We start from the raw sequence: 12,616 nt of genomic DNA, 5'->3' as shown, positions 1-12,616 counted from the left end.
TGCAGTAAAATATCAGATTTAATCTGCAAGCTCAAAGACTTGTTGATCTTCCATACTTACAACAGAAGGTATGATTACGCCACTGGACAGCCATGCCCTCCTGGGCACAGCGTCTGGCATAAGCAGTGAGAACTGTGCAATGACAGGCCTTCTGAAGTGCACAGCTGCACACTTCTGATTGACACAGGCGGAAATAGGGCTCTCTCTCCACTACATCATGACATGCCTGAAGGAGCAGAAAGAGAGCGAATGGGTCTACAAAGTAGCAGGCGTACATCACATGGGGTCATTCCAGAATCGGAGGACATTTTTGGTCCCCCTCATGAAATTTTAAATAAGCCATGACAGGGAAAGTGCACTTATTGCATAAATTATACTTGTCTCAAGAAAAACTGGAACTGTGGCTGTTTCATAAATATTCTTTGACATACCATATAGCTCTTGAGCAAACCCTTAAAATGTCTTATTCTCATTTACTGCCCACTAGATAACCAAAACACATTTCAAATAAATATAAAAATACAAAATAAATGTTGATTCTGGAATGTAACATTGCAAACAAACCTGGAATACGGTGCTGTGTATGATGGCGCATACGGAATCAGCATAGTGTCTCTTCTGGGTGTAAGTAGTGCAGGGGTCCGGAGGGGCTCCTCCAGGCAGAGTGCAATGTTCTGTGGTGAATTTGCCGGCAAAGGATGACACACTGCTCTCCACGTCTCCTTCTGGGGTCATAAAATCATCATGCTGATTCCAAGTCAGTGTTCCACAAAGGCCGCGTACCTACAAGAAAAAAATGAGACCTTATTTATGACCAATATCCTGATTTAATTCCACTAAGGACAGTGAAATTGACAATTGAAGGCTACCTTGTTTGTGAAATGAGGCTGTAAGGTAATGATGATAAGGGGTCCATCGAGGTGCCACAGAAGCTGAGCTCCAAAAGTCTGAATTAGGAGAAAGGCAGACGATGCCCTCCGCACGACCAGGTCCGCGGTCACCACAGGTAACAGTTCCCTCTGACCGTTCAATGTCACCGTACCTAGAGCAATCAATGCAAACTTAAGAGGAATTCACGATATGTGATGATACAGGGTTTTTACAAATCCGTTGCTCCCGCGAAAAATGTGAACATTGTTTTATTGCCCTGTTTGCATGTATTTGTACCATGATCATTTCCATTAGCCTGTCTATGGTGTTTCCCATAATATACTAGCATTAAGCTAGGGGGTGTTTGTGTTTTTAAGTATATCTTTAGTTCTCTTTTGTTTGTTTTGTTGTGAGTGGGATAATAATGCAAAAGTGTGCAGGAGGGGTCTCTCTAATAACTCACCAGTGTCTGTGATGGTGACTGTGGTGCGGAGTGCCGTGACCGTCATTTCTATGAGACAACCTAGACCTGCAGCAGCACCTCCTCCCCCTGCTGTGCACTCGCCCGAGCGTACGGTCACCACAAGCTTTCGGTCAACGTAGTCCTGAAAACAAATTGGAGCACTGAAGTGATCTGGACAGTTCAGGAAAAAATGTTCTTTCATTCCGATTTTACACACAAGGACCTTGCAGCAGTTTTGGTATTCATAAGGAGAAGAGAATATCACTTTTCAAAATATATTTATTTATTCATTTTATAATCAAACAGGTTTCATATCCTGGGGTTTGTATGGTGCTTTCCATCATTCAAGGATCCCAAAATTTTTGAATATAATCTCATGTGTTTGTCTAAGAAATGCTCTTACCTCCACAGTGGTAAAAGGACAATCCCCTCCTTGCAATGAGTATCTTTTTTTGTCAAAGGTGCTGACATGGAGTGCTCCCATCAGACTGCACTGAGCAGCGCATTTCTCCCCAGTGCACTGCCATTGACCTTCTCTACAAACACTATATTCAGGAATATGTAAAATGTCAATCAAGCAAATAACCAGAAACACCGAGACACACGTCCACCTCACCAGGTGTTACATCTCTGCTGTATTTTGTCTCCTGGCTGGTACGTATGCCTTCGGTGGAAACAAGGGCAATCATCCTTTTTTAAGCACTGTCCTTGGTGAAGATAGAGTCCTGGAAGACACTCACACCCCCCAACGCACTCCTCCCGGCATTGACCCACTGATGCGGCTGGTCCTGGGGGTTGGGGGGATGCGCAGCTAGGGGGACATGAGGACACGCAGTCTGAAAAGACTTGCCCTCTGGGACAGATCCGAGCTGGGGAGATGCATAGAGAAGGGAGACAATGACAGTGAACAAGATTTTAGGATAATTCTGACCTCCATCTATTTTCTATCGCTTCAGGCCATTTACACTAGGATTGTTATCATTACCACAAAGGGCGCCTTCTCTCCAAATAACGATGACATGTTGCTGGGCACACTCTCGTGCGTAGCTCGCCAGAGTGTCACATACTGCTGCTTCCCTCTCCTTGGGTGGCAAGCTACAAAAAAGATACAAGCATGTATCTAGGTACGCTGCTGGGTCCAGCTGAAAAACAGGAGAGGAACTGGAATGACATTTTCCCTCATATATGAAGTTTTTCGGACAATAAAATGTCAGTATTTGCATATTGCTATGTGACCGTGCTGCATAACTCACGCGTGGGTGGCATTGCGTGAAGGGGCTTTTTAGAAGTCGATGACACATGGACTCTGCTTGCTTGCGTAAGGCAGCATCTCCCGTTACATCACAGCTGTGTCCGAGTTCCGCAGCATCACCGCAGTCCTTGAACGTGGAAAAATTTGGGCGCTTTGAGTCAACAAGAAGAGCTTCAATGCTACTTCAATGTATGTTGTGCTGTACTTCATTCTGCTGGTCAGGAACTTTCCATGAGTTGCCAAAGCTAGCAGCATACTGAGACACGGTTCCTCCCATTGTGGTGAAATCATCTATGGTAAAGTAAATCATTTCAAATTCCGTATCATCACTTTTTGTTAAATTTGAATTCAGGCACCATTTTGGTTGTTGTTGTAGATTCCACAAAGTCCTCTGGTGGCTGCTAGATGCTCAGATGTTACTGTCACATAGACGCTGTTGACCAGGTCAAACTTCACCCTCACCCCGAGGCCACTCTCCACAAACACAAAATCTCCAAGCCAGTGGACACTAACACCTAGAAATGGTGAAGACCCAAAAATGCATGTTGAAGATCCTGGAACAAATAAATATGTTTGTTGTAATGATGAGTGACATCATACCATTTTGAAAAATGGGTTCCCCATTTGGAACATGGAGGTTGTTGAGGGTTAAATTCTTGTCATGAATTGTCACCAAATCAAGGCCCATCATCATCCTCAGAGCCTGACAAGATTGTGGAAGAACCATAGAAAATTGAAAATATTTTGAATTCCACATATCTGCAAATATTACATATGGTGGACGTCTGTCATACCTTGCTGCAGTTTCCTGAGCTGACACAGATCGTACTGATGTAGACCGCCCAGGTCCCATCAGTAGATGAGGCCAGCAGGTAAGTGCAGCCACCCTGGAAGTGGAAGTGCTTCTTGTCAAAAGTGCGAAAGTGGGATCCACCCCAGGACATGCAGGTGGCTGAGCCTTGAGGTGCCCTGACGCTACCCAGAAGACCCCCGCGTACTAGCGGGGACAACTGCGAGTCTGGAGGTTTGTAGAAAAGTCAAAAATCAAACTTTGGGTGAAAATATTCACGTGTGGGTTTATATTTTAGAACCTGGCAGGAGAGTGTAGGTGCAGGATAAGCAGGTCTGGTCCGAGGCATTTCTCCAACTTAAGCCCCACTGGCTGCTGCAGCATTGCTCCATCGTCATTAGGGAGGCGTTATGGACTCCGGGGAAGTCCACACAGCTCCAGGTGGAGTAACACTGGCCATGCATTGCTACACCTGATCGGGAGTAGACAAAGAGATGACATTTGTCAACATGTTGATGTGTTAAGTGGGTAATTTGTAAATGTTTAGCCACACAAGATCAAATATTCAGTTGTTGCATTTTACTGTATCAATTATTTGTATATAATTGTTGTTTCTCTTACTATCTGAGCAACGTGGTCCACTCCAACCTTCACAGCATGCTCTCACTGTCTTGTTCACCATTTGGCTTTCCATCACTGGCAACCTGAGGTGGAAAGAAAAGTTACTTAATATGTTTATTAATTATTGTCAGCAGCAGCCTGTAGGACGCATTGCTGTTAACTCAGGTATAATAATATAGTTTGCAGTATTAGAACTATTCCAGCTCCTGTAATTCTGTGACAATTACAGAATGCATTTTTATTTGAATGTCGCATATTTTGGAACCCTGGTTAACATATTGCACCAAACTGGGGGATAAAAATGAAGCACTAATCTTTCCTGCAAACTGTGTTGGGAAAACTATTTTTTTTCTACGTTTTAATTGCGCACAAAAAAAACACCGCAACGATGAGCGTCCCCCCCCTCCCTCGCGAGCTCCGCTTCAACCAATGCGTCTCCTCCACTCAAATGATTAATGAGTCACCGCCTTTTTATTTATTTTTTTATTCCCGATTGAAAATAGAACACAAGGACTATATTTTCAAAGCAACCATTTGAAGGCTGAAACGCCTATCACTGGGCGGAATCCAGACTTTCTACGTCGTTTTGACGTCACCACACCCTTATAATAAAACGCTCTATGCCAAAAAAATACTTCCTCACCGGAGATTACTCCAATCACGCAGAGAGATCGACGACACGGGCAAGTACGTCTTTATAAGAAACAAGTTTATTCTGAACGTCGCGGTTTTTTCATGCGCGGGCGCGTGCATTTGCATTTAACTTTAGCAGAATATGAATCATATCTTGCAGGCAAAAGGGGAAACGAGTTTGACACTCTGTTATTGCCTTTCAAAACAAATGTGTTGCATGATGCTGCCCATCTTTTTACAGTGGCATAATTATGACAGCACGCACAGCTACCGCAGTAGTTTTTTTTTAATTTGATCCATATACTAGAATATTTTCCATTCAAATATTTACCTAAATGTGAGGCAGAAGTGCAGCCAGTCTAATTAATGGCATGTTCTTTTGTAGTGATGGAAAATGATCCAGAATTAATCATCAGACTTCATTAAAAATGCCCTTAATTGAATGTAAACATGGAATACAAACATAAAAGCTCAACGTTACATATTTGTAATCACAAATGACCCTGTTAGTGTTTATAGCTGGAATGCTGATTGGCTTAGCTACTGATAACGCCACTATCAGGAGCATACAGAGTCTATAACATAGACCTTGAAAACTAGCTCAAGAAGTTAATCATCTTCAAAAAATTGTGGCCATGCAAATGAGTTCAGGTGGGTCGATTTGTGATGTGCCACACAGTTAAAAAACAAACCGCTTTCCTTCAACCGGTTTTTTCCTTACTTGTACAACAAGCAGAGTGCCTTAAGGCCGTGCTTTTGGTAGTAGAGTGCGATGCCGTCATCCCCGCCGTGCTTAGCCCTCATCGACTCCACATCCAGTCTCCAGCCCTGGGTGTTATACTGGTACACCTCGGAGCAGCTCACCTCCAGCTGCAGGCGTGGGGTCAGGATCCGATCCACCTTCTGCTGTTCAATGTGTTCGCACCAATGTCTGGAGCAAAATGCATGTCATTTTATTTCTTTAGCTAATCCACAATTCCACCATTCCCTGATTATCATAAAAGTAAATAGCATACAAGATTTTAAAATATGCATTTGCTGTTGCTTCTATGCTTACGCTTTTCCCATCACTGTCTGCAGTCCAAGCAGGATCAGAAGTGCCTCCACAATCCAGCAACACATGCTTAAACTACTCTAAGGGGAAAAATACATTCACAATAGATTTCAGCTCATTATTTAAAAGGAAGTATCAAATAAGAAATACGTGTGACCTTTGAAACTGCTGAAAAAGGCAATTTAAATATCTTAAGTAGATTAAATATTTTACTCTGATATTGTCATAAATTAATATCAAAGTTCTTACCTTAAAAGTGCTTTGTAGATTTTTTTTTCCCCTCACAGAATGCCCTTTGGCCTTTTTCGATCTTCTCAATCTACAATTTTTTACTTTACTTCTACTATTTTCTTTGCAGTTCAGTCTCCAATGAAGTGATATTTTACCTATTAAAGAAACCGAAGCATGGTTTTTAAACGTGGGGGTCGACTGGAAGGACGTACAGTAGCATCTGAACCTTCGGTCATTGGGTAAGAGTGGAAGGTCGCAGCTGGAAGCGCTGGAATTGGATATGGGCTCTTTGACGGACACATCCCGTGACCTCACGGCGTCAAACGTTATAGAACGTGGGAGGTGACGGTCAGGGGTAGCCGAGCCTCCGTCGTAGAATAAAGACATGTTTGTCCAAGCCTAATCCTGTAAAGAGGGGCATTTCGGGAAGGGTGATGGGGACGGTTTATTGAATGAAGCTTGTCCACAGGCGTGGGGAGCCAGAGAGTCACCAATCTTTTCTGTCTGACCTCCTGCCCTCACAATGAAGGCTCAAACACAGCTGTCACCACTCTACACCTTACTTTAGCAAAGTCGAGCAAGCAAAAGAGAACTTAGTTCCAAAATATGATGTGTTATTATGACATTTGAAAGAAATATATTGTTGTACTGAACTGATGTTAAAGTTCTTTTTGTTAAATTGATTCTTAGAAATGAGGCTGTTCCATCTGCTGTGTCTCCTCTGCTTGGCTGCTTGTGAGGCATCCAGAGCAAGAGACTGGGCTCATCACGGCGCCCCCATGTTTGCCGACCTGACACCTCGGGAAATGAAGGCCATCCGCGCTTACTTCCACGGAATCGCAGAATTCGGACTCACCGATGCTAGTAATGTGGCTCTCAAGAAGAACAGCATCCTGATGATGGAGCTCCAAGTGCCAAAAAAGAACGAAGCCTTGAGAGCTTTGGATCGCGGTCAGGCCAAACCGCCGCGCCAAGCCCGTGTGATCATCCAGTTTGCGAACCAAACCAAGCCGAACGTCACCGAGTTTATTGTCGGACCTCTACCGTCTCCAAAATCTCATGAGGTCAAGAAGTTTAAGGGACATCGGCCTATTCCATTTGAGTCAAGGCCGATGACTTTAATGGAGTATTCTCATCTCAATCGCACCATTGCCAAACTCACAAGTAAAGCTCGAAATCTTCTGTTGGAGACCACGGGAGGATTTTCGTTAACAAACTGCTCAGATCGCTGTTTGGTTTTTATCGACATAGCCCCTCGAGGGCTGGCGTCAGGTGAGAGGAGGTCCTGGATCATGTTGGTCAAGTTTGTGGAAGGATATTATATCCACCCAACCGGGTTTGAAATACTGCTCAACCACAAAGACTTAAATCCAGATAAGTGGGCGATTGAGAAAGTCTGGTACAACAGTATGTACTTTGACAGCGTGGAGGATTTGGTAGAAAAGTATGAATCAGGAGCTGTGGAGAAGATCAGCCCATCTGATGACGACGATGATCTCTACTCCACTTACATCCCTCGGGGTCATAGCAACACTCCGACTGATATCCACGGGCCAAAACTTGTTGAGCCTCAAGGGCGTCGCTATTTTATCGATGGCAATTTTGTGGAGTATGCCGGATGGTCGTTCGCCTACAGAGTGCGCTCCTCGGCCGGACTTCAGGTCTTTGACGTCCGTTTTAATGACGAAAGGATCGCCTATGAGATAAGCCTCCAAGAAGCCATCGCGTTCTATGCTGGTGACACTCCTGCCGCCATGCAAACAAAATACATCGACGCTGGTTGGGCCATGGGTACTTTATCATACGAGCTAGCCGCTGGAATTGACTGTCCGGAAATCGCCACCTTTGTCGACCTTTACCACTATTATGACACCGATAAACCGGTGCGCTATCGAAACGCGTTGTGTATTTTTGAGATGACCACGGCGATGCCTTTGAGACGACATTTCAACGCGTTCAAGGGAGGATATAATTTTTATGGAGGACTGGACAGCACTGTGCTGGTGTTACGGACAACTTCAACTGTTTACAACTATGATTACATCTGGGATTTCATCTTCTACCAAAACGGTGTGATGGAAGTAAAGGTCAGCGCCACTGGTTTCATCCATGCCACTTTCTTTACATCTAATGGACTTCAATATGGCCGTAAAGTGTACAACCATGTGCTGGGGAACCTGCACACACATCTCATCAATTATAAGGTTGACCTGGATATTGCCGGTAAGAAGGATACTGTCTATTTTGGAATATATGTATAATTGTCCACAAGATGGCAGCAAAGCACTCATTTCTATTAGTGCTGACTAAATGAAGCTCCTCCCTTTCACTTCAACATAGCACAGCCTTAAGATACCGCAAGGTGGAACCAAAGCAATACTTTTGTTAGACATGGCTTTGGGTCGTGGGTTTTTATTTAAATAAATAAGTATACAGAAAATATCCCCCTGAATGCTGCAATATGAAAAAATAATTAATACACTTTTTTATTTTAATCAAATGATTGAAATAGCAATGAAAGAGATGCTTTTGCGTGAAATGTAACCATTATTTTTCACACAGGTCGAGAGAACAGCTTTCAGACTTTAAATTTGAAATATGTCAACTTCACAAATCCCTGGAGCCCCAAGAATTTCATCGTCCAATCCAAACTCAACTGGACGGAACACAAGACGGAGCGTTCTGCCGCTTTCCGCTATGGCAAAAAGTTCCCTCGCTATGTACATTTTTACAACCCTAATGAGAAAAATAAGTTGGGGCATCAAAAGGGATACCGGATCCAGCTGAACTCGCACGGAGATAGCGTGCTTCCAAGAGGCTGGCAAGAAGAAAACAGCATCACTTGGGCAAGGTAATTCCATATGTGAAAAAGTCTATTTACTTTTTATGGCTGACTGATAATATAAGCACTTTTTTTTTTTGGTCCAGATATCCTCTGGCCGTCACTCGTCATAAAGATAGTGAGGCCACCAGCACCAGTATTTATAACCAGAATGACCCCTGGAAACCTGTTGTGGTGTTTGAGGACTACATTCGCAACAATGAAAATATTGTCAATCAGGTAAAAACAGGTTTTGCAAAGTCAATGCAAATTTTGACATTTACTTCTGTTTGCACTTTATATAGGATGGGAACTGATGACAAATCTGAGTAATATTTACTTTCCTGTGAGTAGGATCTGGTTGCCTGGGTGACGGTGGGCTTCCTGCATGTGCCTCATTCAGAAGACATCCCCAACACGGCAACACCTGGCAACGCGGTGGGCTTCTTCCTCCGACCCTTTAACTTCTTTGATGAGGACCCTTCCGTCGCATCCAGAAGCACGGTCATCGTCCGACCCGGCCCGGACGGAAAGCCCAAAGTCCAACGGTGGACACCAGAGGTCGTAGGTCACTGTGTGACAGACAAGGCATTTTTTTACAATGGCACTTATGCAGGGGTCTAGAAAATGTCACAAAGAAAGAAAAGGTTATGAATTAACAAGTCCTGATACTCATTTTAATGAAGGATCATACAAAAAAAAAAAGTTTGGTGAAATATGTATAGAAATGTAATGTTTTTTGTATTTATGTCAGGAGCAAACACTTAATTTTATTGCATTTAATTTGTTGAGGCTTCATTTTACTTTGCGCTGCATGTCAGAAAGGAGACGGGGTGACTTCTTCTGCCAATCCAAGCATTTCCATGGATGAGGCTTAGCAGTGACAGGCATGCAGGATGCAGGATGCTCCGGCTCCGCACAGGCAGTGGTAAACCCGCTAGCTCGCAGCATGCCCTCTTAGCAGGGATGTTTTTATCCGAAAAGCAACAAGGCTCCGAGTGCAAACAGTCCGATACCGGATCCTTTGTCAAACAATCCAGGATACCACCTTGCTACCATGGTAACCTAACTATATAATAGCAATGTGACAAAATATGCAATGTTCTATATGTACAAGTTTCTGGCATCACTTCAAATTGTCCAAATAAATCCAATTATTGTCATCATATTTACATTAAGGAAAAACTAACGAGTGCAATTTTAAATTGACTTGGATATGTGTCAGTAAATAGCAACCCGTGCGTGCAAATAGAACTGCCAAAATTTGAAACCGTTTTTATTTGTGTGTCAGTGTTTTACAGTGTGGGTTAAAAGTGCAGAGTATGAAAGCTGTGCACGAATGAACAGTGGAAGGGAAGCGGACACAAAGTCGAGTAACAAGAATTCCTCTCGTTATTGCCGTGGAGATGATGGCAATGACGTCACAACAGACATACTTGGAGGAATATAGCGCACTGTAAATTCATTTTAAAATGGCATGCGGCAGTATAAATAACAGGCCGGTGTTTGAATTTAGTCATGCAAGGATGTTTAAAATGATTTGTCTGTTCTCTTAAATTGTTTTCCCTTAATAAAAGGTGGATGAACACATTATGGTGGATTTCTTCAGTTTGATATTCACCACAACAAATAGTATAGCAGTTTAGTTGTTCTTGTTAACTATGTTAATTGTATTTTGTGCGTTCACGAAGCAGTCAATGCTTTTTAAAATATTTTTTTGACAGAAGTAGAGCAAACACTCAATTTATTCATTCTTTTTTATGAAACGTTGCTTAACTAGTCTTGTGCTACCACCTGCTGGTTGTGTAATACTCTTCACATAAACTCGTAAAGTCAAAAAAAGCGACCTCGACATACAAATATCGACTAATTTTCGAGATTAATACATTGTCACGCTCATGTATGCCAAATATTACCATGAAATGTTTGTCACATAAATGTAATTATTCGTGACAATTGTGGTCCAGACTTCCAATTTACGTGCACATTTAGGTCATTTTAATTGTTCTGTTTCTGTATTCACAACACATAATATAATCTTCTAATAATTGTTGTTGTGCCGGTTGATATAACTTAAAATATTAGTGAAATTATGAACATGAAGAATACTGTACCAGGAAAGCTTGTCAAATATGAAGTCTTGTCCACCAGTGACTGTCACTGCGTCTTTCTGCCGCTAGAGGACAGTCGCTACGCTTGTTTATTCAAAACAGTCAAATAATTTTAATTTCCAAAATAAAGATAGGCGGTAGCATTGACCCGCACGTTTGTGCTGCCTTCATTGTTTTAAAAGTTATAGCTGTTGCACCTCAATATAGCATTAGCATTCTACAGGACTAGACTAAGCTATCTAAGTGGTTTGTTTGAATACACAAAGTGTCACTGTAGCAGAAAATATTGTACTAAAAATATAAAAAAATAAAAGAAGAGAAAGCACATAAATCATTCGTAGTCTATACATGTTCAAGAGGGAAAAGTAATCATTTTAAAATAGCTTATCTAGTCTTACTCCTACTTCTATTTATTTCATGTTTACAATAGTTGAACAAGTTTGAAGCCTCTTTTTTGATTGACAGCTATCTTCCAAACTACTGCTTGTGAAGTACTGTACAGTTATATTAAATTTGCTCTGACAGACAGCAAAAGAAGCACGCTGTCTTATACAACATGACATTTTGGCAAAAGACCAGATGTGCTCATACACTTTCCATCATGCAACATCTCAATCTCCAAGGAGTACACCCCAAGGGATCTTGTTATTGCATGACATCTGCAGACAAACAAAAACAAGTTGACTGTGTCCCTTACCACTTACATTATCACTGCTGTTATCCCCTCTGGACATTTTTTTTATGCTCCAAAAGCTCTAATTTGCTAACATTCCCCCTGAAAAAGCAAATTTGCAGTCAAGCCTGGTGATCATGTTAAAGTGTCGCTCTTATGTGATGTCATTGTCATTTTTAAACAAACTTTCCATCATTTAGCCATGTTTAACTAAACTAACTTCAGACTACTAAACCAAAGATGGGCATGGATGACCCACAACTATTTTTTGTGACAAGGGGAGCATCAATTCATGCATGCAACAGCTGACCCACATTCTGTTGTGTTCAATGCAATATATTCTGTGCCTGTATGAAGTCCTGACAACGTCTGGATGTTCTTCTGAAGACGTGCCAGATGGTCTTCTGGGAATCTCTCCACAGCCAGTGAAGTCAATAAAATGGATTCTGCCCATGGTGTGACGCAACAACAGTGAAAATCGTACCATAATGAAATGCAAAATAATGAAGGATGTGCAAATGTTATCACAGTATGTGATTTAAAAGCCACATCTGTGCCGACCAATTCAAACACGTAATCGGTGTCTCAGTCTGTGCTGTGATGATGAGTCGAAGGATTACAAGATCCTCGGTCAATCTCAATCTGCCTTTCGTACAATTATGGGACCCTTCGACCACTATAATATCCATATTTGTAAAATGTAGGCAAATATTTTATTTTATTTAACACTCCATATATTGGACACTCTATAAAATGATTGCTATTATGTAAAATGTACACCGATTTTTCCTTTTCGTTTCCTATCAAAACAATCAAAGTGCAATCAAAAACTAAACTGACTTTAGCTGTTACTCAACACTGCAATTCCTTCTAAACCTTTCCGCTCCCACTTGACCCTCCCACTTCTCGTCATCCAACTGTTCTGCCAGCTGTCTATTTTGGACGTAACAGGCATTCAAGTGATTACTGTCTGAGTGGCCTCTTGGAGTCTTGCCAGAATATTTTCACTTGAGAAGTTTTGGAGAGCAGGAAAATAAATGTCAGGCTGCCAACATTGTTCAGTGGTAAGCTAAAAAATTCGGATGTTGGAATGGTGG

General features: G+C 42.1%; 2 protein-coding genes across 2 annotated transcripts in view; one reads left to right on the top strand and one right to left on the bottom strand.

The window, feature by feature from the left end:
• Positions 1 to 5,753, bottom strand: part of sspo (SCO-spondin) — a 37,894-nt gene extending 32,141 nt beyond the window's left edge. Inside the window, exons 1-16 of the mRNA XM_088363798.1 lie at positions 5,687 to 5,753; positions 5,351 to 5,560; positions 3,997 to 4,079; positions 3,677 to 3,847; positions 3,380 to 3,603; positions 3,186 to 3,288; positions 2,942 to 3,100; positions 2,791 to 2,876; positions 2,587 to 2,712; positions 2,319 to 2,475; positions 1,950 to 2,202; positions 1,737 to 1,878; positions 1,334 to 1,475; positions 870 to 1,042; positions 565 to 783; positions 61 to 226 (exon numbers count right to left, since the gene is read on the bottom strand). Of these exons, the coding sequence (XP_088219924.1) occupies positions 61 to 226; positions 565 to 783; positions 870 to 1,042; positions 1,334 to 1,475; positions 1,737 to 1,878; positions 1,950 to 2,202; positions 2,319 to 2,475; positions 2,587 to 2,712; positions 2,791 to 2,876; positions 2,942 to 3,100; positions 3,186 to 3,288; positions 3,380 to 3,603; positions 3,677 to 3,847; positions 3,997 to 4,079; positions 5,351 to 5,560; positions 5,687 to 5,751 (2,479 nt within the window). The 5' untranslated portion in view covers positions 5,752 to 5,753. The remainder of the gene's footprint in view (positions 1 to 60; positions 227 to 564; positions 784 to 869; positions 1,043 to 1,333; positions 1,476 to 1,736; positions 1,879 to 1,949; positions 2,203 to 2,318; positions 2,476 to 2,586; positions 2,713 to 2,790; positions 2,877 to 2,941; positions 3,101 to 3,185; positions 3,289 to 3,379; positions 3,604 to 3,676; positions 3,848 to 3,996; positions 4,080 to 5,350; positions 5,561 to 5,686) is intronic.
• aoc1 (amine oxidase copper containing 1) lies at positions 4,481 to 10,325 on the top strand. Its single transcript, XM_088363793.1, has 5 exons — positions 4,481 to 4,683; positions 6,605 to 8,137; positions 8,477 to 8,765; positions 8,843 to 8,975; positions 9,090 to 10,325. The coding sequence occupies exons 1-5, from the start codon at positions 4,617 to 4,619 to the stop codon at positions 9,357 to 9,359; spliced, it is 2,292 nt and encodes a 763-aa protein (XP_088219919.1). The 5' UTR covers positions 4,481 to 4,616; the 3' UTR covers positions 9,360 to 10,325.
• The last annotated feature ends 2,291 nt before the right edge of the window (positions 10,326 to 12,616 follow it).

This window comes from Syngnathus floridae, chromosome 20 (genome assembly GCF_059516105.1).
Source record: "Syngnathus floridae isolate MCC-2025c chromosome 20, RoL_Sflo_1.0, whole genome shotgun sequence".
Taxonomy (NCBI): domain Eukaryota; kingdom Metazoa; phylum Chordata; class Actinopteri; order Syngnathiformes; family Syngnathidae; genus Syngnathus; species Syngnathus floridae.
This window is presented reverse-complemented; position numbering and strand designations above follow the sequence as displayed.